At 40.5% G+C, this 26606-nt stretch overlaps 1 protein-coding gene across 1 annotated transcript in view; it reads left to right on the top strand.

The window, feature by feature from the left end:
- The window catches only part of CDK8 (cyclin dependent kinase 8), a 399753-nt gene that overhangs the window by 340303 nt on the left and 32844 nt on the right, over window positions 1-26606 (top strand). Inside the window, exons 9-10 of the mRNA XM_053708497.1 lie at window positions 6554-6626; window positions 8154-8251. Coding sequence (XP_053564472.1) covers window positions 6554-6626; window positions 8154-8251 — 171 coding nt within the window. The remainder of the gene's footprint in view (window positions 1-6553; window positions 6627-8153; window positions 8252-26606) is intronic.

Raw genomic sequence — 26606 nt, 5'->3', positions numbered from 1 at the left:
CAAGCAAGTTCAGTGTAATAATACAGTGCACAAAATTTTCAGCTTCTCTGGCATTTGCCAAACAACAAGCAGCCAAAGTTAGTATGCAGATAGCAGAGAAGCAAAGAGTGTATATGTGCTTCGTTTGTTATGCATTTACATTACAATCCAATACTCTAGGACACAGGTCCTCTGGGTATAACAATATTGCGTCCTATTAGTAAAACATAAGCAAGTAGCTTAGCAGTAACAGTCCGCTGTGTAGTGATAGCATTTAGTGCAGTCTGGTACTCCAGGACTATGTCTGCCAGAAAACAGAGTTATCTCGCTCACAAACAAAGCACTGGAATTAAACGCAAACAGGATAGTACTCAACAGTCTCGCCCAAAGTCTTGATACTTGTTCGCAATGGCACCAATCCAATGTTGCTATTCTCTGTCAGGGTTTCATTTGGCTGGCGTCTGACGTCATAATCAGGTGACAAGCGTTTCAGGCTTCCTTAAAGGGACAGTCAACACCAGAATTTTTGTTGTTTAAAAAGATAGATAATCCTTTATTACCCATTCCCCAGTTTTGCAAAACCAACACTGTTATATTAATACACTTTTTATTTCTGTGACTAACTTGTATCTAAGCATCTTCTGTGTCTGCCCCTAGCCACGAGCGTGATCACAATGCTATCTATATGGCCTACATGAGCTTGCTCTCCCCTGCTGTGAAAAGTAAATAAAATAGAGGCGGCCTTCAAGGGCTTAGAAGTTATCATATGCACCTTCCTAGGTTTGCTTTCAACTAGAATACCAAGAGAACAAAGCAAAATTGTTGATAAAAGTAAATTGGAAAGTTGTTTAAAATGACATGCCATATTTGAAAAATTATTATTTTTTTTACTTGACTGTCCCTTTAAAGGAGCTACACTATCCACAACTGCCCCATTACTGTAACGTGGTGGGCAACAGGGGCTTGAGGGTCTAATTTTCCTATTTCTGCTTTGTGGTGTTTTATCCTATACCTTACACATTTGGTAGTTCCACCTACATACGCGAGTCCATATGGACAATTGATTACATGTGACTCCCAATATGTAGTATATGTAAAGTGACCTCTTATGGGTAACAGTTTCCCCAATCTTAAATGAGTCACAGTACTTCCATATTGGATAGAGTGGCACTTTCTTTCTCTCCTTTCTCTCCATTTTTCTCTCCCTTTTTCTCACTTTGTATGTAGTAAATCCGCTATTGGTATCTGATCTATCCTTTGTCTATTTTCTTCTAATAATTCTTTGGGATAACCTCTCGTTGTAAATCTATCTATGAATTCTTCTAATTGAGAGTCAAGTTTAGACTCATCGTTAATAAACCTTTTAGCCCTGAGTTACTGACTATATGGAATGCTTTTTAGAGTCTGTGGTGGGTGAAAACTGGAGAATTTTAAAAGATTGTTTCTGTCTGTTGCTTTTCTAAACACATCTGTAAGCAATTGTCCTGTATAGATACCGTAGTGTCTAAAAAATTTCTAGGAATAATGCTAAAATCCGCTGTAAATTGAAGATTTAGATTGAAGTTCTTCCTGTATGTCCTGTATAGATACCGTAGTGTCTAAAAAAATTATAGGAATAATGCTAAAATCCGCTGTAAATTGAAGATTTAGATTGAAGTTCTGCCTGGAAATCTAATAGAGATTGTACATCTCCAGTCCATACCATAAATATATCATCAATATATCACTTCGAAAATTTACAGTGGATTTTAAATGATGCATTTGTGTAAATAAATTTTCGTTCAAACGGACTAACATACAAATTAGCATAGGTAGGGGCAATATAGGACCCCATTGCTGTAGCTTTGGTAAGCAAATAGTATGTGTCCTCAAAAAGAAAGAAACTTAGTACAATTTTCAACAGATCTAATATCTGCATACGCTCTCTTGGAGATTATAACTGTGCAGCATCTAAAGCACAATACATACTCTCTAATCCCTCTTTGTGGTATAGACTTTTGATATCTAAGGTTACCAGAAAGTATTTGTTAGGAATATGTAAAGATTTAATACTTATCAAAAAATCTGATGTATTTTATAGATATGATGGCACAAGATCCAATAATGGAAGCAATAAAACACAGCACTGGGATCAGCCTGAATTAAACCCAAACAGGATAGTACTCAAAACAGTCTCACCCAAAGTCCTGATACTTGCTCACAATGGCACCAATCCAATGTTGCTATTCTCTGTCAGGGGCTCCGGATCTGCTCCGTTGAATCATATGTGAAATGCATGGTGTCACAGGTTACCGAGTATCATTTGGCTGGCGTCTGACCTCATAATCGGGTGACGCATGTTTCAGGCTACATTCCGCCCTTCCACTTAACCAGTTCTAAAGAAATTGCCACAAGTCTCTCGGATTAGAAGATTTGGAAAGTTTTAATTCCTTCCTGATGTGAGAAACAGGGTTTTAGCTGGCATTGCTTTAGAATTCCTAGAATAAGGGATTATCTTCTAGCTCTTTAAAGGGTCAGATTTTTGCACTTTCTGCTTTTTGTCTCAAGAAAAGTCATAAAATTCTTGATATTCAGGGCATTTTTCTAACGTTAGTCCTCATATGTCCAGTAATTAAACCAGTTTCTCCTCCTTGGAACCTTAATTTGGTTCAAAGAGTTTTGCAGGTTTCTTCTTTTGAGCCTATGCATGATTTAGACATTCAATTTCTGTCTTGTTTCTGTTAGCAATCTCTTCTGCCAGAAAAGTTTCTGAATTGTCTGTTCTTACTTGTGAACCTCCTTTTCTTGTTTTTCACCAGAATAAGGGCATTTTAAGAACAAAATTTGACTTTTTACCTAAGGTGGTTTCTTCTGGCATAAATAAAGATATTAATTCTCTTTGTCCCAATCTACAAAATTCAAAGAGAGGCTACATAATTTTGATGTAGTGAGAGCATTGACATTCTACTTATATGCCACAAGGGATTTTAGACAAACCTCTAGTTTGTTAATTTCTCAGGTCCATGTAAGGACCAGAAAGCATCAGCCTTTTCTTTAACTTCTTGGCTCAAACTCTTGATTCATAAGGCTTACTTGGAGGTGGGAAAGTCTCCTCAAAACACATTACAGACCATTCTACCAGATCCACTTCCTGGGCATTTAAAAATGAGGCTTCTGTTGAACAAATATGCAAGGCGGCAACATGGTCATCCTTACATACCTTACTAAATTGTACCATTTTGATGTTTTTGCTTCTTCTGAAGCGGCTTTTTGTAGGAAAGTCCTCCATGCAGCAGTGTCTGGAAATTAGATGCCAGCCTTTCCAAAAAAAACCTTTGTCCCACTCAAATAACTTGTGGACTCCACAGATTGGGTATTCTCAGGAGTAAAGACTTGAGGACTCTCACCACATTTATGAAAGAAAACCTAATTTATGCTTACCTGGTAAATAGTGAGTCATCTTTTAATTGCTTTGCCATGTTTGAAAAATCCTTAAATGGACATGAAACCCCAACTGTTTCCATTATGCAGACAGAACATGCAATTTTAAACAACTTTTCAATTTACTTCTATCTATTTTGCTAGGTAGGCTCAGGAGCAGCAATGCACTACTAGGTGGTAACTGCTGATTTGTGGCTGCATATATATGCCTCTGTCATAGACTTGTTTTTAGCCAGCCCCAGTAGTGCATTGTTGCTCTTTCAACAAAGGACACCAATAGAATTAAACAAATTTGATTACAGATGTAAATTTAAGCTTTAGGGTATAGATGGTGCAGGTCCTATGTCGCTCTTAGTTGTCACTGTAGACAAAGAGACTTTGCTTTGATGTACGTATATGAACAAGATGATATGAGTGCAGTATACTCATTCTGATAATTTTCAAATGTCGGCCAGTCAAGAAGGATCCCTTCAATAGAAGATTCACAGCCAAGCAGAGGACAAAAGTACTCCAGTGTTGAAAGTGTAAAGACTCTGAGTATAAAGATAGCATATACTCACTTTCCTTAGAGTCCAAGGTTCAGCGATGTCACAGAAAATGGCAAAAGTGGAAGTATGGTTTAAAAAATATTTTTATTTTATTAATAGCTCAACGCGTTTCAACGATTAAATAGTCTTTCTCAAGAGCAAAATTTAAAAGGGTAAAAGGTTGCTGTAGTGTGACTCGCATCCTTGGTTTAAATACAGATGGCAAAAGTTCCAACTTCCGGTTTCCCAAAAATTGGACTCACAATAAAATTTGTTACACTTCACATATTTATCATAAAATTTGTTCTTAGCCAATGAGTGGTATATTATGTAAATACTATGAATCGTAAAATAAGCAGATTCTTGCTAATTGTGTGTTAATATTGATACAAGTACACTTGATGAGAACAAATCTAGTTAACCTATCACAATTGTCTGGTACATTCAAAAACACCAATGAGCGAAGTTTTCATATAAAAGTTCTCAAACGAGTAGTCATGTAAAATATGTTACATGACTACTCGTTTGAGAAATTTTATATGAAACCTTCTCTCATTGGGGTTTTTGAATGTACTAGACGATTGTGATAGGTTAATTAGATTTGTTCTCATCCAGTGTACTTGTATCAATATTAATAACACACAATTAGCAACAATCGGCTTATTTTACGATTCTATAGTATTTACATAATATACCACTCATTGGCTAAGAACACATTTTATGATAAATATGTGAGGTGTAACAAATTTTATTGTGAGTCCAAGTTTCGGGAAACCGGAAGTTGGAACTTTTGCCATCTGTATTTAAACAAAGGAGGCGAGTCACACTACAGCAACCTTTTACCCTTTTAAATTTTGCTCTTGAGAAATACTATTTAATCGTTGAAACGCGTTGAGCTATTAATAAATGTTTTGTTCTTTTTAAACCAAACATCCACTTTCTCCAACATTGGTGTGTCCGGTCCACGGCGTCATCCATAACTTGTGGGAATATTCTCTTCCCCAACAGGAAATGGCAAAGAGCACAGCAAAAGCTGTCCATATAGTCCCTCCTAGGCTCCGCCCACCCCAGTCATTCTCTCTGCCGCTGAACAAGCAGCATCTCCACGGAGATGGTGAAGAATATTAACCATGAAATAGTTGTGCCTTCTTTGTTTCCGAATCCAGTTTCAAAGAAGGAACGTTTGTTACACAATTTAGATGTAGTTCGTGCTTTAAAGTTCTATTTAGAAGCAACAAAGGATTTCAGACAAACGTCTTCTCTGTTTGTCGTTTATTCTGGCAAGAGGAGAGGTCAAAAAGCTACTGCTACCTCTCTTTCCTTTTGGCTGAAAAGCATCATCCGATTGGCTTATGAGACTGCCGGACGGCAGCCTCCCGAATTCATCACAGCTCACTCTACTAGGGCTGTGGCTTCCACATGGGCCTTCAAGAACGAGGCTTCTGTTGTTCAGATATGTAAGGCAGCGACTTGGTCTTCCCTGCACACTTTTGCCAAATTCTACAAATTTGATACTTTTGCTTCTTCGGAGGCTATTTTTGGGAGAAAGGTTTTGCAAGCCATGGTGCCTTCCGTTTAGGTAACCTGATTGGCTCCCTCCCTTCATCCGTGTCCTAAAGCTTTGGTATTGGTTCCCACAAGTTATGGATGACGCCGTGGACCGGACACACCAATGTTGGAGAAAACAGAATTTATGCTTACCTGATAAATTACTTTCTCCAACGGTGTGTCCGGTCCACGGCCCGCCCTGGTTTTTTAATCAGGTTTGATGAATTTCTTTCTTTAACTACAGTCACCACGGCACCCTAAAGTTTCTCCTGTTTTTTCTCCTGTCCGTCGGTCGAATGACTGGGGTGAGCGGAGCCTAGGAGGGACTATATGGACAGCTTTTGCTGTGCTCTTTGCCATTTCCTGTTGGGGAAGAGAATATTCCCACAAGTTATGGATGACGCCGTGGACCGGACACACCGTTGGAGAAAGTAATTTATCAGGTAAGCATAAATTCTGTTTTTGCTGTTTTCTGTGACATCGCTGAACCTTGGACTCTAAGGAAAGTGAGTATATGCTATCTTTATACTCAGTCTCTTACACTTTCAACACCAGAGTACCTTTGTCCTCAGCTTGGCTGTGCATCTTCTATTGAAGGGATCCTTCTTGACTGGCCGACATTTGAAAATGATCAGAGTGAGTATACTGCACTCATATCATCTTGTTCATATACGTACATCAGTCTTTTTGTCTTCAGTGACAACTAAGAGCGACATAGGACCTGCACCATCTATACCCTAAAGCTTCTACATATTAACAGTCCGTTGGGAGAGACTGTGAGAAGGCAGCGGTCCACATCAGAGGAGAGTATTGGTTATTTTCCATTGTTACAGCCTTTTTGTTATAAGATCTCAAATTGTTTATTGTTTTTTGTAGAAGTAAATTTTAGTTGTTTAATATTGTCTGTTCTATCTGAATCATGAAAGAAAATGTTGGAGTTTCATGTACCTTTTAATTAGGATTATTCAGAACAAACCATAAAAACTTCTAGTTGTATTTTACATAGAATATTCTTTTTGTTGATATGTTATGTTAAATCATTACAAGTATTTTATAATGTATTTATTTATTTATTTTAGATATACCAACTGCAGCCTTATAAAATATATGGAAAAACATAAAGTGAAACCAGATAGTAAAACATTCCATTTGGTAAGTGGTAAATTCTCTTCAGTTACACAGGAATTATATATTATATAGCTTGTCATGTCCTCCAGATCTCCACAGTAGCAAAATGTTAATTTTGTCTGTGCATGTAATGATTTACCAATATATTATACATTGCTATTCCGTCATGGCAATAAGTTTAGTGCCAACAAAGGATACCAAGAAATAAAATCCAAAATACAGGAAGTATCCTGGTATAGACTAATGTGAGACTCATTTAAAGAGACAGTAAAGTCAAAACTAATCTTAAATGGATTAGATTAAGCATGACATTTTAAACAACTTTCCAATTTTACTTCTGATATTAATTTTGCTTAGTTCTCTTGGTATTCTCTGTTAAGAGTAATCCTATGTGAGCTCAGCAGCATGCACATGTCTTTGGGCATCTGGCAGCAGTGTTTTCAACAATGTTTATGTCAATGTTATATGTAGTTGCAAACACTGCTTCCATAGAATACTAAAGATGTACACACTCCTCCGTTCCTATTAGCCTACCTAACTTTACTCTTCACCAAAGGATACAAAGAGAGCAAAGCAAATTTGATAAAGGAAGTAAATTGGAAAATTGTTTAAGATTGCATGCTCGATCTGAATCATAAATTTTGATTTACGGTCCCTTTAATGTAGTAAAGATTCTATTTTCTCTGAGAAAGGGGTCTGTTGTCTGGTATTCATTAACTAGGTTCTTAGCCAAGGACCTTATGTGTTTTGCATTAAATTTATTTATCGGCTGAGATAAAGAAAACTTTTTTATTTTAAATGGCCTACTCTTTGTGGTCAAGGTGGGATTTCGAAAGTATACATTTGGTTTTATTAGTTGTTTTTGTACTGTCCCCACATAAACCCTTTTCTTATGTTTGGTCTGTTTCCCTAAGTCTCTGTATCTCTTTCTATTAGTGCCTTTCTCCCTCTCTTCCTCTTAACGCCTTCTTCAAAAAGGGCTAATTTTGCTCTACACATAAGCTAAAACTCAAATATTTACCTTATTCGTGTATGGGTACTATATGCCCATTAGTGAATTTTAATATGCATTTAGGTTTAATCTTTTAACGCCGTTAGGACGTTGTATTCCGTCTGAATTTTGCTGAGCTTTAGCACCGAAGGACGGAATACAACGTCCTAACCGCTTGGCTTTCCTGAAGCCACTGGCGCTTCCCTGATGGGATCGCGGTCTCGAGTGCGTGCCTAGCATCATAGGGACGCCCCCCTGACACGATCCCATCATTGAAATCTCGTGATCACGTGCACGATCGCGAGTTTTCAATTTGTTTACATTGGAACAGTTGTTCCGATGTAGACACGTTAACCCCTGCATGAAAGGGTTAATTATGTAAATCACCCTGACTTAAACTGTGTTTTAGAGTTCCTGAATGTTTTTTTTTATTTTTGCTGCTTTCAGGAACATTTTTACACAATCCTTCATGATCTCTTTTATATTCAGTAATCAATACTTTTCATTGGTCTGTTAAATTGTTTATTCAGCTGATATTGCTTGTTTGCATTGTTTTAAAGCTTCAGAAATTGTTAACCATGGACCCAATAAAAAGAATATCCTCTGAGCAAGCTATGCAGGATCCATATTTTTTAGAAGATCCACTTCCTACGTCAGAGTAAGTAATCAATTAGCGGACTTTCTTGTTAACTAAAATGTTTCATTGTTTGCTTTTTCCTTTTTATAAATTAGAAAGAGAAACATTTTTTTCTATGATATATGTAATGTGTGTGGGAGTTTTATATTAATATGTTTGTTAATCTCTTGCTTTAGGACTTTTTTTCATTGTAGTAAATATTGCACTAATCTAATTTTTAACTGCCAGATTTAAAGGGACACTGAACCCAAAGTTTTTCTTTCGTGATTCAGATAGAGCATGAAATTTTAAGCAACTTTCTAATTTACTTCTATTATCAAATGTTCTTCATTCTCTTGGTATCTTTATTTGAAATGCAAGAATGTAAGTTTAGATGCCGGCCCATTTTTGGTGAACAACCTGGGTTGTCCTTGCTGATTGGTGGATAAATTCATCCACCAATAAAAAAGTGCTGTCCAGAGGACTGAACCTAAAAAAAAGCTTAGATGCCTTCTTTTTCAAATAAAGATAGCAAGAGAACAAAGAAAATTTGATAATAGGAGTAAATTAGAAAGTTGCTTAAAATTGCATGCTCTATCTGAATTACAAAAGGGAAAAATTGAGTTCAGTGTCCCTTTAAGTATGCAATGTGCTAAACTTTTCAGTTTCATAAATCATTACAGATCTAATTCTTCATTGTCTAATAATTCAAGTATCTTGTGTTAAAGGGACAGTCTACTCCAAATTTCTCCAACATAGGTGTGTCCGGTCCACGGCGTCATCCTTACTTGTGGGATATTCTCCTCCCCAACAGGAAATGGCAAAGAGCCCAGCAAAGCTGGTCACATGATCCCTCCTAGGCTCCGCCTACCCCAGTCATTCTCTTTGCCGTTGTACAGGCAACATCTCCACGGAGATGGCTTAGAGTTTTTTAGTGTTTAACTGTAGTTTTTATTATTCAATCAAGAGTTTGTTATTTTAAAATAGTGCTGGTATGTACTATTTACTCAGAAACAGAAAAGAGATGAAGATTTCTGTTTGTATGAGGAAAATGATTTTAGCACCGTAACTAAAATCCATGGCTGTTCCACACAGGACTGTTGAGAGCAATTAACTTCAGTTGGGGGAACAGTGTGCAGTCTCTTACTGCTTGAGGTATGACACATTCTAACAAGACGATGTAATGCTGGAAGCTGTCATTTTCCCTATGGGATCCGGTAAGCCATGTTTATTAAGATAGTAAATAAGGGCTTCACAAGGGCTTATTAAGACTGTAGACTTTTTCTGGGCTAAATCGATTCATTATTAACACATATTTAGCCTTGAGGAATCATTTATTCTGGGTATTTTGATATGATTATATCGGCAGGCACTGTTTTAGACACCTTATTCTTTAGGGGCTTTCCCTAATCATAGTCAGAGCCTCATTTTCGCGCCGGTATGGCGCACTTGTTTTTGAGGACAGCATGGCATGCAGCTGCATGTGTGTGGAGCTCTGATACATAGAAAAGTCTTTCTGAAGGCATCATTTGGTATCGTATTCCCCTTTGGGCTTGGTTGGGTCTCAGCAAAGCAGATTCCAGGGACTGTAAAGGGGTTAAATATAAAAACGGCTCCGGTTCCGTTATTTTAAGGGTTAAAGCTTCCAAATTTGGTGTGCAATACTTTTAAGGCTTTAAGACACTGTGGTGAAATTTTGGTGAATTTTGAACAATTCCTTCATACTTTTTCGCAATTGCAATAATAAAGTGTGTTTAGTTTAAAATTTAAAGTGACAGTAACGGTTTTATTTAAAACGTTTTTTGTGCTTTGTTATCAAGTTTATGCCTGTTTAACATGTCTGAACTACCAGATAGATTGTGTTCTGACTGTGGGGAAACCAAGGTTCCTTCTCATTTAACTATATGTATTTTATGTCATAAAATTTTTTTTAGTAAAAATGATGCCCAAGATGATTCCTCAAGTGAGGGGAGTAAGCATGGTACTGCATCATCCCCTCCTTCGTCTACACCAGTCTTGCCCATACAGGAGGCCCCTAGTACATCTAGTGCGCCAATACTCCTTACTATGCAACATTTAACGGCTGTAATGGATAATTCTATCAAAAACATTTTAGCCAATATGCCCACTTATCAGCGAAAGCGCGACTGCTCTGTTTTAGAAAATTCTGTAGAGCATGAGAACGCTGATGATATGGTTTCTGAAGGGCCCCTACACCAGTCTGAGGGGGCCAGGGAGGTTTTGTCTGAGGGAGAAATTTCAGATTCAGGAAACATTTCTCAACAAGCTGAACCTGATGTGATTACTTTTAAATTTAAGTTGGAACATCTCCGCGCTCTGCTTAAGGAGGTGTTATCCAATTTGGATGATTGTGATTATCTGGTCATTCCAGAACCACTATGTAAAATGGAAAAGTTCTTAGAGGCCCCGGGGCCCCCCGAAGCTTTTCTTATATCCAAGCGGGTGGCGTACATTGTTAGTAAAGAATGGGACAGGCCCGGTATACCTTTAGTACCTCCCCCCATATTTATAAAATTGTTTTCCTATAGCGACCCCAGAAAGGACTGATGGCAGACAGTCCCCAAGGTCGAGGGGGCGGTTTCTACTCTACACAAGCGCGCCACTATACCCATAGAAGATAGTTGTGCTTTCCAAGATCCTATGGATAAAAAATTAGAAGGTCTGCTAAAGATGTTTGTTCAGCAAGGTTCCCTTCTACAACCAATTGCATGCATTGTCCCTGTCACTGCAGCCGCGTGTTTCTAGTTTGATGAGCTAGGAAAGGCGATTATTAGTAATTCTTCTTCTTATGAGGAGATTATGGACAGAATTCGTGCTCTTAAATTGGCTAATTCTTTCACCCTAGACGCCACCTTGCAATTGGCTAGGTTAGCGGCGAAAAAATTCTGGGTTTGCTATTGTGGCGCAGAGCGCTTTGGTTAAAATCTTGGGCAGCGGATGCGTCTTCCAAGAACAAATTGCTTGACATTCCTTTCAAGGGGAAAACACTCTTTGGCCCTGACTTGAAAGAGATTATCTCTGATATCACTGGGGGCAAGGGCCACGCCCTTCCTCAGGATAGGTCTTTTCAAGACCAAAAATAAACCTAAGTTTCGTCCCTTTCGCAGAAACGGATCAGCCCCAAGGGCTACGTCCTCTAAGCAGGAAGGTAATACTTCTCAAGCCAATCCAGCCTGGAGACCTATGCAAGGCTGGAGCAAAGGAAAGCAGGCCAGGAAACCTGCCACTGCTACCAAGACAGCATGAAATGCGGGCCCCCGATCCGGGACCGGATCTGGTGGGGGGCAGACTCTCTCTCTTCGCTCAGGCTTGGGAAAGAGATGTTCTGGATCCTTGGGCGCTAGAAATAGTCTCCCAAGGTTATTCTCTGGGGTTCAAGGGGCTTCCTCCAAGGGGGAGGTTCCACAGGTCTCAGTTGTCTTCAGACCACATAAGAAGACAGGCATTCTTACATTGGGTAGAAGACCTGCTAAAAATGGGAGTGATTCATCCTGTTCCATTAGGAGAACAAGGGATGGGGTTCTACTCCAATCTGTTCATAGTTCCCAAAAAAGAGGGAACGTTCAGACCAATCTTAGATCTCAAGATCTTGAACAAGTTTCTCAAGGTTCCATCGTTCAAGATGGAAACCATTCGAACACTTCTTCCTTCCATCCAGGAAGGTCAATTCATGACCAAGGTGGATTTCAAGGATGCGTATCTACATATTCCTATCCACAAGGAACATCATCGGTTCCTAAGGTTTGCATTCCTGGACAAGCATTTCCAGTTCGTGGCATTTTCTTTCGGATTAGCCACTGCTCCTAGGATTTTCTCATAGGTACTAGGGTCCCTTCTGGCGGTGCTAAGACCAAGGGGCATTGCTGTAGTACCTTACTTGGACGACATTCTGATTCGAGCGTCGTCCCTTCCTCACGTAAAGGCTCACACGGACATTGTCCTGGCCTTTCTCAGATCTCACGGATGGAAAGTGAACGTGGAAAAGAGTTCTCTATCTCCGTCAACGAGGGTTCCCTTCTTGGGAACTATAATAGACTCCTTAGAAATGAGGATTTTTCTGACAGAAGCCAGAAAAACAAAACTTCTAGACTCTTGTCGGATACTTCATTCCGTTCCTCTTCCTTCCATAGCGCAGTGCATGGAAGTGATAGGTTTGATGGTAGCGGCAATGGACATAGTTCCTTTTGTGCGCATTCATCTAAGACCATTACAACTGTTCATGCTCAGTCAGTGGAATGGGGACTATTCAGACTTGTCTCCGAAGATACAAGTAAATCAGAGGACCAGAGACTCATTCCGTTGGTGGCTGTCCCTGGACAACCTGTCACAAGGGATGACCTTCCGCAGACCAGAGTGGGTCATTGTCACGACCGACGCCAGTCTGATGGGCTGGGGCGCGGTCTGGGGATCCCTGAAAGCTCAGGGTCTTTGGTCTCGGGTAGAATCTCTTCTACCGATAAATATTCTGGAACTGGGAGCGATATTCAATGCTCTCAAAGCTTGGCCTCAGCTAGCGAGGGCCAAGTTCATACATCAACCATCAGGGGGGAACAAGGAGTTCCCTAGCGATGGAAGAAGTGACCAAAATCATTCTATGGGCGGAGTCTCACTCCTGCCACCTGTCTGCTATCCACATCCCAGGAGTGGAAAATTGGGAAGCGGATTTTCTGAGTCGTCAGACATTGCATCCGGGGGAGTGGGAACTCCATCCGGAAATCTTTGCCCAAGTCACTCATCCGTGGGGCATTCCAGACATGGATCTGATGGCCTCTCGTCAGAACTTCAGAGTTCCTTACTACGGGTACAGATCCAGGGATCCCAAGGCGGCTCTAGTGGATGCACTAGTAGCACCTTGGACCTTCAAACTAGCTTATGTGTTCCCGCCGTTTCCTCTCATCCCCAGGCTGGTAGCCAGGATCAATCAGGAGAGGGCGTCGGTGATTTTGATAGCTCCTGCGTGGCCACGCAGGACTTGGTATGCAGATCTGGTGAATATGTCATCGGCTCCACCATGGAAGCTACCTTTGTGAGACCTTCTTGTTCTAGGTCCGTTCGACCCACTCCAGCTGACTGCTTGGAGATTGAACGCTTGATCTTATCAAAGCGAGGGTTCTCAGACCACATAATTTGGTATATCTGTTGGTGTGAATCTGCAGGATTCCCTTGGGACAAGGTTAAGATTCCTAAGAGTCTATCCTTCCTTCGAGAAGGATTGGAAAAAGGATTATCTGCAAGTTCCTTGATGGGACAGATTTCTGCCTTGTCTGTGTTACTTCACAAAAAGCTGGCAGCTGTGCCAGATGTTCTAGCCTTTGTTCAGGCTCTGGTTAGAATCAAGCCTGTTTACAAAATTTTGACTCCTCCTTGGAGTCTCAACCTAGTTCTTTCAGTTCTTCAGGGGGTTCCGTTTGAACCCTTACATTCCGTTGATATTAAGTTATTATCTTGGAAAGTTTTGTTTTTGGTTGCAATTTCTTCTGCTAGAAGAGTTTCAGAATTATCTGCTCTGCAGTGTTCTTCTCCTTATCTGGTGTTCCATGCAGATAAGGTGGTTTTGCGTACTAAACCTGGTTTTCTTCCAAAAGTTGTTTCTAACAAAAACATTAACCAGGAGATAGTTGTGCCTTCTTTGTGTCCTAATCCAGTTTCAAAGAAGGAACGTTTGTTGCACAACTTGGATGTAGTTCGTGCTCTCAAATTTTACTTAGCAGCTACTAAGGATTTCAGACAAACTTTGTCTTTGTTTGTTGTTTATTCTGGTAAACGGAGAGGTCAAAAAGCAACTTCTACCTCTCTCTCCTTCTGGATTAAAAGCATTATCCGATTGGCTTATGAGACTGCCGGACGGCAGCCTCCTGAAAGAATCACAGCTCACTCCACTAGGGCTGTGGCTTCCACATGGGCCTTCAAGAACGAGGTTTCTGTTGATCAGATATGTAAGGCAGCGACTTGGTCTTCACTGCACACTTTTTCTAAATTTTACAAATTTGATACTTTTGCTTCTTCTGAGGCTATTTTTGGGAGAAAGGTTTTGCAAGCCGTGGTGCCTTCCATTTAGGTGACCTGATTTGCTCCCTCCCTTCATCCGTGTCCTAAAGCTTTGGTATTGGTTCCCACAAGTAAGGATGACGCCGTGGACCGGACACACCTATGTTGGAGAAAACAGAATTTATGTTTACCTGATAAATTACTTTCTCCAACGGTGTGTCCGGTCCACGGCCCGCCCTGGTTTTTTTAATCAGGTCTGATAATTTATTTTCTTTAACTACAGTCACCACGGTAACATATGGTTTCTCCTATGCAAATATTCCTCCTTAACGTCGGTCGAATGACTGGGGTAGGCGGAGCCTAGGAGGGATCATGTGACCAGCTTTGCTGGGCTCTTTGCCATTTCCTGTTGGGGAGGAGAATATCCCACAAGTAAGGATGACGCCGTGGACCGGACACACCGTTGGAGAAAGTAATTTATCAGGTAAACATAAATTCTGTTTTTTTTTTTTTTTAAAAAAGATAGATAATCCCTTTACTACCCATTCAACAGTTTTGTATAACCAACACGGTTATTTTAATTTTATTTTTACCTCTGATTACCTGGTATCTAAGCCTCTGCAGACTACCCTATTATTTTAGTTTCGTTTTACAGACTTACTTTTTAACCAGTCAGTGCTGACGCCTAGATAATTTCATGGGAGTGAGCACAATGTTATATATATGGCACACAAGAACTAACACTGTCTAGTTATAAAAACTGTCAAAAAGCTTTGAGATAAGAGGCGGTCTTCAAGGGCTTAGAAAATATCATATGAGCCTACTTAGGTTTAGCTTTCAACAAAGAATACCAAGCGAACAAAGCAAATTTGATAATAAAAGTAAATGAGAAAGTTGTTTAAAATAGCGTGCCCTACCTGAATTTTGATTAGGCTGTCCCTTTGACAAACCCTGCATAGTTATAGTTTTCTGGCATTAATGTATGCTAAACATTAGAGATCAGGGTCATAAAGATTTTAATTTAGATGTTTGAGACAATACAGCCAAAATTGAAATGCACCTCAGGCAGAACATGTGATCTGAGATGTCATCACGTAAAGTGCAGTATGTTTACAGAAAGAACAAGACACTGGCCGATTATGTTAGCACTTGTAGCGATGCTCTACATCACGCTGTTCTCTTTAGAGTTTTGCTCTGGCTGTACTGTGTTAAAGAAAAGAGAACAGTCAAACAAGGGCAGAGATTCAAAACGGCAAAGCATTGATTTATTTATTTTTTTAACTACCCTTTCCTAGTCTGCAAAGCTATGGCACCTGAATGTAAGATGGTTTTATGAGCAATGCACCTTTAACAGAAGTTTTAAAACCTTGACAAAAAAATAATTCTGCATCTAATTTCTTTCATGTAATTGGCAAGAGTCCATGAGCTAGTGACGTATGGGATATACAATCCTACCAGAAGGGGCAAAGTTTCCCAAACTTCAAAATGCCTATAAATACACCCCTCACCACACCCACAATTCAGTTTTACAAACTTTGCCTCCTATGGAGGTGGTGAAGTAAGTTTGTGCTTGATTTCTATGATTTCTTCTATGATAGGCGCTTCTAAGCATTTTGAAGCCCAATTCCTCTCAGAGTACAGTGTTTATCAGAGAGATGTGAAGGGAGTATCGCCTATTGATTTTATGGTTTTCCATGTGGGAAATCTTTTCAAAGGTTCTCGGTTATCGGTCGTAGGGATTCATCTCCTACCTCCCTTTTCAGATCGACGATATACTCTCATATTCCATTACCTCTGCTGATACTTTTTCAGTACTGGTTTAGCTATCTGCTATATATGGATGGGTGTCTTTCGGTAAGTATGTTTTTCTTATTTAAGACACTCTCAGCTATGGTTTGGCGCTTTATGTATTAATATAAAGTTTTAAATATATGTATTTACTTATATTTGCCATAAGTCAGGTGTATGTATATTTCTGTTTGCAGACTGTCCGTGTCAGTTTGGGAAACATGTTTAGGAAGTTATTTATCTTACCTGTGGTATAGTACTTTTTACAAATTGACTGTATTTTCTTTTAATTTCGCGGGCAAATTTAGGTTTTGCGAGGGCGCAAAATGCTGTTATTTCTTTTGCATGATGTACCGAGTCCACGGATTCATCCTTACTTGTGGGATCTTGTGGCAAAGAGAGCACCACAGCAGAGCTGTCTATATAGCTCCCCCCTTAACTCCACCCCCCAGTCATTCTCTTTGCCGGCTCTAAGCAGGAAGGGTAAAGTGAAAGAGGTGTTAAGCTGTTAGTTTTATTTTATCTACAATCAAGAGTTTATTTTTAAATGGTACCGGTGTTGTACTATTTACTCTCAGGCAGGAGATAGATGAAGATTTCTGCCTGGAGGATGATGATCTTAGCATTTGTAACTAAGGTCCACTGCTGTTCCCACAGAAGCTGAGGAGTACAGGAAAACTTCAGTGTGAGGAACGGTTTCTTGCTATACAGCAATGAGGTATGTTCAGTCATATTTTCTGCAGAGACTGTGTTAACTCAGGCTGACAGTGTCCCCATTAGGGGAAGGGTAAGCAGTAATCCTAGTGTTATCAGAGGCTTTACTAGCTTGCATAAAGGGTTAATTTTTTGTGGGCACTCAGTTTGTTATGAGAAATTGGGACAAACGTTTGTGTGTCTGGGAGTAACGTTTTTCAGTTTTATGGGACATTTGCTTGAGGGTTCTTTTGGCTTATTTGGGGTTGTTAATAACCCACATGGCTTTCAGGCAAGGTTTGTTAGTTTTGTGTAGGCCCCAGCAACTTCGAGTGAGGTGGGCGGGGCCTATTTTCGCGCCTCATTTGCACACTTTGCTATTCAGACAAGCAGCAAGCAACTTCTCCTGAGGTCCTGATAGTCTTCTGAGGGCCTAATCGAAGCTTTAAACCCCATATTATCGTTTCCTAAGGGCAGGTAGGGCCAAGGCAGAGCTGTGGCATGGTGCTATAGGGGTTTTTAACCGGCTTTAGACAATTATCAATCCGTTTTTTTCATTTGGGGGTTTATTGCTTATTTACTTGTGGTGCAATCCTTCTAAAGCTTAGTGGGTACACTGTTAAAATTTGAAGCAATTTTAACCTATTTTGCAGTTTGTGTATGCCTTTTTTTCTCTTAAAGGCACAATACCGTTTTTGCAAATTGTGTTTTTTTCATTAAATAAAGTGTTTTCCAAGCTTGCTTGCTTTATTACTAGTCTGTTAAACATGTCTGACACTGAGGAAACTCATTGTTCAATTTGTTTAGAAGTCATTGTGGAACCCCCTCTAAGAATGTGTCCCAATTGTACTGATATGTCTATAAATTGCAAACAGCATATTTTGACTTATAAAAATTTGGCATTAAATGATTCTCAGACGGAAGGAAATCAGGTTTTGCCATTTAGTTCTCCCCAAGTGTCACAACCAGTCTTGCCCGCACAAGTGACGCCAAGTACTTCTAGTGCGTCTAATTCTTTCACCTTGCAAGATATGGCTTCAGTTATGAATACTACCCTCTCAGAGGTTTTATCTAAACTGCCAGGGTTGCAAGGGAAGCGCAGTAGCTCTGGGTTAAGAACAAATGCTGAGCCTTCTGACGCTTTAGTAGCCGTATCAGATATTCTCTCACAATGTTCTGAGGTAGGGATGAGGGATTTGCGGTCTGATGGAGAGATTTCTGATTCAGGAAAGATGTTCCCTCAGACAGATTCAGATATGACGGCATTTAAATTTAAGCTAGAGCACCTCCGCTTATTGCTCAGGGAGGTTTTAGCTACTCTGGATGATTGTGACCCTATTGTAGTTCCAGAGAAATTGTGTAAAATGGACAAATATTTAGAGGTTCCTGTTTACACTGATGTTTTTCCGGTCCCTAAGAGGATTTCGGACATTGTTACTAAGGAGTGGGATAGACCAGGTATTCCGTTCGCTCCCCCTCCTGTTTTTAAGAAAATGTTCCCCATTTCTGACACCATAAAGGACTCATGGCAGACGGTCCCTAAGGTGGAGGGAGCTATTTCTACTCTGGCTAAGCGTACAACTATACCTATTGAAGACAGTTGTGCTTTCATTGATCCTATGGATAAAAAGTTAGAGGGTCTCCTAAAGAAAATTTTTGTTCATCAAGGTTTTCTTCTTCAACCTATAGCGTGCATTGTTCCGGTAACCACTGCAGCTGCTTTTTGGTTTGAGGCTCTAGAAGAGGCTCTTCAGATGGAGACCCCACTAGATTATATTTTGGACAGAATTAAGGCCCTTAAGTTGGCTAATTCTTTTATTACAGACGCCGCTTTTCATCTTGCTAAGTTAGCGGCAAAGAATTCAGGTTTTGTTATTTTAGCGCGTAGAGCGTTATGGCTTAAGTCCTGGTCAGCTGATGTGTCATCTAAATCTAAGCTTTTGTCCATCCCTTTCAAAGGTAAGACCCTATTCGGGCCTGCACTGAAAGAGATCATTTCAGACATTACTGGAGGGAAGGGTCATACCCTCCCTCAGGATAAGTCAAATAAGTCAAGGACCAAACAAAATAATTTTCGTTCCTTTCGAAACTTCAAGAGTGGTCCCACTTCCTCTTCCTCTGCTGCAAAGCATGAGGGGAACTTTGCTCAATCTAAGCCAACCTGTAGACCTAATCAGGCTTGGAACAGGGGTAAACAGGCCAAAAAGCCTGCTGCTGCCACTAAGTTAGCATGAAGGGGTAGCCCCCGATCCGGGACCGGATCTAGTAGGGGGCAGACTCTCTCTCTTTGCTCAGGCCTGGGCAAGAGACGTTCAGAATTCCTGGGCAGTAGAAATTGTAACCCAAGGATACCTTCTAGATTTCAAGGATTCCCCTCCAAGGGGGAGGTTCCATCTTTCTCAATTGTCTGTAAACCCGACAAAAAGAGAGGCGTTCTTACGCTGTGTAGAAGACCTTTTTACCATGGGAGTGATCTGCCCAGTCCCAAAAGCAGAGCAGGGACAGGGGTTCTACTCCAATCTGTTTGTGGTTCCCAAGAAAGAGGGAACTTTCAGACCAATTCTAGATCTCAAGATCCTAAACCAATTCCTATGAGTCCCATCTTTCAAGATGGAGACCATTCGGACTATCTTACCATTGATCCAGGAGGGTCAATATATGACTACCGTGGACTTAAAGGATGCAAGGATGCATATCTACACATTCCTATCCACAAATTTCATCACCAGTTCCTCAGGTTCGCCTTTCTGGACAAGCATTATCAGTTTATGGCTCTTCCCTTCAGGTTGGCCACAGCGCCACAAATCTTTACAAAGGTGCTAGGGTACCTTTTGGCGGTTCTAAGGCCACGGGGCATAGCAGTGGTGCCTTTTCTAGACGACATTCTAATTCAAGCGTCGACATTCCAACTAGCCAAGTCCCACACAGACTTAGTGTTGGCTTTTCTAAGATCTCACGGGTGGAAGGTGAACGTAAAAAAAGAGTTCTTTCCCCCCTCACAAGGGTTTCATTTCTAGGGACTCTGATAGACTCAGTGGACATGAAAATATTTCTAACAGAGGTCAGTAAATCAAAGATTTTGTTCACCTGCCGAGCTCTTCATTCCATTCCTCGGCCGTCAGTGGCTCAGTGTATGGAGGTAATCGGTCTAATGGTAGCGGCAATGGACATAGTTCCGTTTGCTCGCTTGCATCTCAGACCACGGCAACTATGCATGCTCAATCAGTGGAATGGGGATTATGTGGATTTATCTCCTTAGATAAATCTGGATCAAGAGACCAGAGACTCTCTTCTTTGGTGGTTGTCACAGGATCATCTGTCCCAGGGAATGTGTTTCCGCAGGCCAGATTGGGTTATAGTGACGACAGACGACAGCCTTCTGGGCTGGGGTGCAGTCTGGAATTCCCTGAAAGCACAGGGTTTGTGGACTCGGGAGGAGGCTCTCCTACCGATAAATATTCTGGAATTAAGAACGATATTCAATGCTCTCCAGGCATGGCCTCAGCTGGCTTCGGCCAGATTCATCAGGTTTCAGTCGGACAACATCACGACTGTGGCTTATATCAATCATCAGGGCGGAACAAAGAGTTCCTTGGCGATGACAGAAGTCTCAAGGATAATCCGATGGGCAGAGGATCACTCTTGCCATCTGTCGGCAATCTATATCCCAGGAGTAAAGAACTGGGAGGCATATTTTCTAAGTCGTCAGACTTTTCATCCGGGGGAGTGGGAACTCCATCCGGAGGTGTTTGCTCACCTGGTTCGGCTATGGGGCACACCAGAATTGGATCTGATGGCGTCTCGTCAGAACGCCAAACTTCCTCGTTACGGATCCAGGTCAAGAGATCCTAAGGCAGGACTGATAGATGCTCTAGCAGTACCCTGGTCATTCAACCTGGCTTATGTGTTTCCACCATTTCCTCTCCTTCCTCGTTTGATTGCCAGAATCAAACAGGAGAGAGCTTCGGTGATCTTGATAGCTCCTGCGTGGCCACGCAGGACTTGGTATGCAGACCTGGTGGACATGTCATCTCTAAAAAGTAGCAGGCGGGTAACAGCAAATTCAATATAATTTTATTGTATAAGTCAAAAAAGAAGGTGACGTTTCGGGACCTTACCCCTTAATCATACCATGTCTCCCACAAACAAACAAGTGATTTATATACAAGTGTACCACTAGGTGGTGTTAGAGAACAATGTAACCCATTATTTCTGTGTGTTACAATTTAACCATTTCATTAGTAACAATATTAATCACTCACAAAATATATACAGCAGCAAGATACAGTATATAAATACCATATATATAACTTATATCAAATTCAATCTTAGTAATTGTTTTTTGCAAACAATATTTTATAAAAATATTTTATAAAAATACAGAAAGATCCCAGTCTTTGTTTAATCCTTTTGGTTCAAGACATTCGAGCTCATATATCCAATTGGACTCTCTTTGTTTAAGCAAACTTTCCCTGTCACCACCTCTGCGTGGAATACTGATGCTATCTATAATTTGAAATTTTAATTGACTGATAGTGTCCTGCCTTTAAATAATGAGCTGCTACAGGGGCCTTGATTCACCAATGTAAATTCAACCGCATGGGCACTTGATCATATAAATTATAAAAGAACTTAAGCAAGTAAAAAAAAAAATTGTCATATTTTTTACCAGTATGGGGGTGATAAAAGACTGCCCCTTTGGTCATGTTACTGCAACAGGAGCACCCCAAACAAGGGTAGCAACCCTTATTTTTGGTAGTAATATAGCTAAGCCCAGATTTTTTGTTAGAACCAATATCAGCTCTCACTAGTTTACTCTGAGTATTAGTACCCCTTTTAAAGGCTGACATAGGTGGTTTTTGAAATTCAATGATTGATGGATTACACTCAGATAGAATGCTCCAATGTTTTTTAATAATACGCTGTATTTCTTTACTTTGGGCATTGTATTCTGATACAAAAATCAATCAATTTTTTCCTTTATCTTTGAATTTCAATAACTTAGACCTGGGGATGGATTTAACTGTTTCAATTTCATTAGAAATTAAACTCAAAGGGTACCCCCTTTCTATAAATTTTTCACCCATTTCAGTCAGTCTCTTAACTAATATGCTCTCATCAGATATAATTTTACGCACACAAAGCATTTGACTATGCGGCAAAGATTTGAGGAGGGATGGAGGATAGGCGCTTTCAAACCTTAACAAACTGTTCCGATCTGTTTTTTTCTGAAATAATTCAGTCTTAAAGCCATTGCCCATTTTAATTACTCTCACGTCCAGGAAGTCTATCTGTTCTTCACTCCAGGTAAGTTTGAATTTAATATAATTAGTAGATAAATTTAAATCATGTACAAAAGATTCAAGGGTTCCAACGTCGCCCAACTAAACTCCAAAAATATCGTCGATATAGCGCCACCAGGTGGCACCATACCGAACAAATAGAGTATTTGAAAATACAAATTTCTCTTCATAAAAATTCATGAAAATGTTTGCGTAATTGGACATGTCATCTCTGCCACCATGGACTCTGCCACTGAGACGGGACCTTCTCATTCAAGGTCCATTCCAGCATCCAAATCTAATTTCTCTGCAACTGACTGCGTGGAGATTGAACGCTTGATTCTATCAAAGCGGGGTTTCTCTGAGTCGGTCATAGATACCTTGATTCAGGCTTGAAAGCCCGTTACCAGGAAAATCTATCATAAGATATGGCGTAAATATCTTTTTTGGTGCGAATCCAAAGGCTACTCCTGGAGTAAGATCAGGATTCCTAGGATTTTGTCTTTTCTCCAAGAGGGATTGGAGAAAGGATTGTCAGCTAGTTCCCTAAAAGGACAGATATCTGCTCTGTCTATTCTGTTGCACAAGCGTCTGGCAGATGTTCCAGATGTTCTGGCTTTTTGTCAGGCTTTAGCTAGAATTAAGCCTGTGTTTAAACCTATTGCTCTGCCATGGAGTTTAAATTTAGTTCTGAAAGTTCTTCATGGGTTTCCGTTTGAACCCATGCATTCCATAGATATTAAGCTTTTATCTTGGAAAGTTTTGTTCCTAGTTGCTATCTCTTCAGCTTGAAGAGTTTCTGAACTATCTGCATTACAATGTATTCACCTTATCTTGTGTTTCATGCTGATAAGGTGGTTTTGCGTACCAAGCCTGGGTTCCTACCTAAGGTTGTTACTGACAGGAATATCAATCAGTAGATTGTTGTTCCTTCTCTGTGTCCTAATCCTTCTTGTAAGAAGGAACGTCTGTTGCACAACTTGGACGTGGTTCGTGCTTTGAAATTCTATTTACAGGCAACCAAAGATTTTCGTCAAACATCTTCTTTGTTTGTTGTCTATTCTGGAAAGCGTAGGGGTCAAAAGGCTACGGCGACTTCTCTTTCCTTTTGGCTGAAAAGCATCATCCGTTTGGCTTATGAGACTGCTGGACAGCAGCCTCCTGAAAGGATTACAGCTCATTCTACTATAGCGGTAGCTTCCACATGGGCTTTTAAAAATGATGCTTCTGTTGAACAGATTTGTAAGGCTGCGACTTGGTCTTCGCTCCATACCTTTTCAAAATTTTACAAATTTGATACTTTTGCTTCTTCGGAGGCTATTTTTGGGAGAAAGGTTTTGCAAGCAGTGGTGCCTTCCGTTTAGGTTTCTGTCTTGTCCCTCCCTTCATCCATGTCCTAAAGCTTTCGTATTGGTATCCCACAAGTAAGGATGAATCCGTGGACTCGGTACATCATGCAAAAGAAAACAAAATTTATGCTTACCTGATAAATTTCTTTCTTTTGCGATGTACCGAGTCCACGGCCCGCCCTGTCTATTCAAGACAGTTGGTATTTTTTATTTAAAACTTCAGTCACCTCTGCACCTTATAGTTTCTCCTTTTTCTTCCTTGGCCTTCGGTCGAATGACTGGGGGGTGGAGTTAAGGGGGGAGCTATATAGTCAGCTCTGCTGTGGTGTTCTCTTTGCCACTTCCTGTTAGGAAGGATAATATCCCACAAGTAAGGATGAATCCGTGGACTCGGTACATCGCAAAAGAAAGAAATTTATCAGGTAAGCATAAATTTTGTTTCTCCAACATAGGTGTGTCCGGTCCACGGCGTCATCCTTACTTGTGGGATATTCTCTTCCCCAACAGGAAATGGCAAAGAGCCCAGCAAAGCTGGTCACATGATCCCTCCTAGGCTCCGCCTTCCCCAGTCATTCTCTTTGCCGTTGTACAGGCAACATTTCCACGGAGATGGCTTAGAGTTTTTTGGTGTTTAAATGTAGTTTTTATTCTTCAATCAAGAGTTTGTTATTTTAAAATAGTGCTGGTATGTACTATTTACTCTGAAACAGGAAAGAGATGAAGATTTCTGTTTGTAAGAGGAAAATGATTTTAGCAACCGTTACTAAAATCGATGGCTGTTTCCACACAGGACTGTTGAGAGGAATTAACTTCAGTTGGGGGAAACAGTGAGCAGACTTTTGCTGCTTGAGGTATGACACATTTCTAACAAGACTCGGTAATGCTGGAAGCTGTCATTTTCCCTATGGGAACCGGTAAGCCATTTTCTTAGTTTAAGTAAAAGAATAAAGGGCTTCATTAGGGCTTAAAAAACTGGTAGACATTTTTCTGGGCTAAAACGATTACTTTACTAAGTATATTTGGCAGATTATTACTTTTAATAGTTGTTAAATCTTGGGGATTGTTTTAATAAAAACGGCAGGCACTGTATTGGACACCTTTTTCACTGGGGGCCTTTTCTAGTCATAGACAGAGCCTCATTTTCGCGCCTCTAATGCGCAGTTGTTTTTGGAAAGCATGGCATGCAGATGCATGTGTGAGGAGCTAAGAACCACTGAAAAAGCTTATAGAAGGCATCATTTGGTATCGTATTCCCCTCTGGGCTTGGTTGGGTCTCAGCAAAGCAGATACCTGGGATTGTATAGGGGTTAAATGTAAAAACGGCTCCGGTTCCGTTATTTTAAGGGTTAAAGCTTTCAAATTTGGTGTGCAATACTTTTAAGGCTTTAAGTTACTGTGGTGAAATTTTGGTGAAATTTGAACAATTCCTTCATACTTTTTCACATATTCAGTAATAAAGTGTGTTCAGTTTGAAATTTAAAGGGACAGTAGCGGTTTTATTGTAAAACGTTTTTTGTGCTTTGTTGACAAGTTTAAGCCTGTTTAACATGTCTGAACCATCAGATAACGATGTTCTATATGTATGAAAGCCAATGTGTCTCCCCATTTAAATATATGTGATATATTTGTGTCATAATGTCCAAACAAAGTAGGGATAATAATGCCATAGATATGATATTGCCCAAGATGATTCCTCTAATGAGGGGAGTAAGCATGGTACTGCATCACCCCCTTCTGTGTCTACACCAGTTTTGCCCACACAAGAGGCCCCTAGTACATCTAGTGCACCAATACTTATTACCATACAACAATTAATGGCTGTAATGGATAATTCTATTGCATGCATTTTTTCCAAAATGCCTACTTATCAGAGAAAGCGTGATTGCTCTGTTTTAAACACTGAAGAGCGAGAGGACGCTGATGATATCTGTTCTGACATACCCTCACACCTATCTGAAGGGGCCAGGAGGGAGGTTTTGTCTGAGGGAGAAATTTCAGATTCAGGGAAAATTTCTCAACAAGCAGAACCTGATATTGTAACTTTTAAATTTAAATTTCAACATCTCCACGCACTACTTAAGGAGGTATTATCTACTCTGGATGATTGTGACAATTTGGTCATTCCAGAGAAATTAGGTAAGATGGACAAGTTCCTAGAGGTTCCGGTGCCCCCCGATGTTTTTCCTATACCCAAGCGGGTGGCGGACATAGTAAATAAGGAGTGGGAAAGGCCCGGCATACCTTTTGTCCTCCCCCTATATTTAAGAAATTAGTTCCTATAGTCGACCCCAGAAAGGACTTATAGCATACAGTCCCCAAGGTCGAGGGGGCGGTTTCTACTCTAAACAAACGCACTTCTATTCCTATAGAAGATAGTTGTGCTTTCAAGATCCTATGGATTAAAGGTTAGAGGGTTTGCTTAAAAAGATGTTTGTTCAGCAAGGTTACCTTCTACAACCAATTTCATGCATTGTTCCTGTCACTACAGCTGCGTGTTTCTGGTTCGAAGAACTAGAAAAGTCGCTCAATAAAGAATCTTCGTACGAGAAGGTTTTGGACAGAGTTCAAGCTCTTAAATTGGCTAACTCTTTTTTATTTTAGATGCCGCTTTGCAATTAGCTAGATTAGCGGCGAATAATTCAGGGTTTGCTATCGTGGCGCGCAGAGCGCTTTTGCTTAACATCCCTTTCAAGGGTAAAACACTGTTTGGCCCTGACTTGAAAGAGATTATTTCAGACATCACTGGGGGAAAGGGCCACGCCCTTCCTCTGGATAGGTCTTTTAAGGCTAAAAAGAAGCCAAATTTTTGTCCCTTTCGCAGAAACGGACCAGCCTCAAATTCTACACCCTCTAAGCAAGAGGGTAATACTTCTCAAACCAAGCCAGCCTGGAGGCCGATGCAAGGCTGGAACAAGGGTAAGCAGGCCAAGTCACCTGCCACTGCTACCAAAACAGCATGAAGTGTTGGCCCCCGATCTGGGAAGGATCTGGTGGGGGGCAGACTTTCTCTCTTTGCTCAGGCTGGGGCAAGAGATGTTCAGGATCCTTGGGCGCTAGAAATAGTTTCTCAAGGTTATCTCCTGGAATTCAGGGAACTACCCCCAAGGGGAAGGTTCCACGGGTCTCAATTATCTTCGAACAGGCATTCTTACACTGTGTAGAAGACCTGTTAAGCATGGGAGTGATTCATCCTGTTCCATTAGGAGAACAAGGGATGGGTTTTTACTCCAACCTGTTCATAATTCCCAAAAAAGAGGGAACATTCAGACCTATTTT

Source organism: Bombina bombina, chromosome 3 (genome assembly GCF_027579735.1).
Source record: "Bombina bombina isolate aBomBom1 chromosome 3, aBomBom1.pri, whole genome shotgun sequence".
NCBI classification, from domain to species: Eukaryota; Metazoa; Chordata; class Amphibia; order Anura; family Bombinatoridae; genus Bombina; species Bombina bombina.
This window is presented reverse-complemented; position numbering and strand designations above follow the sequence as displayed.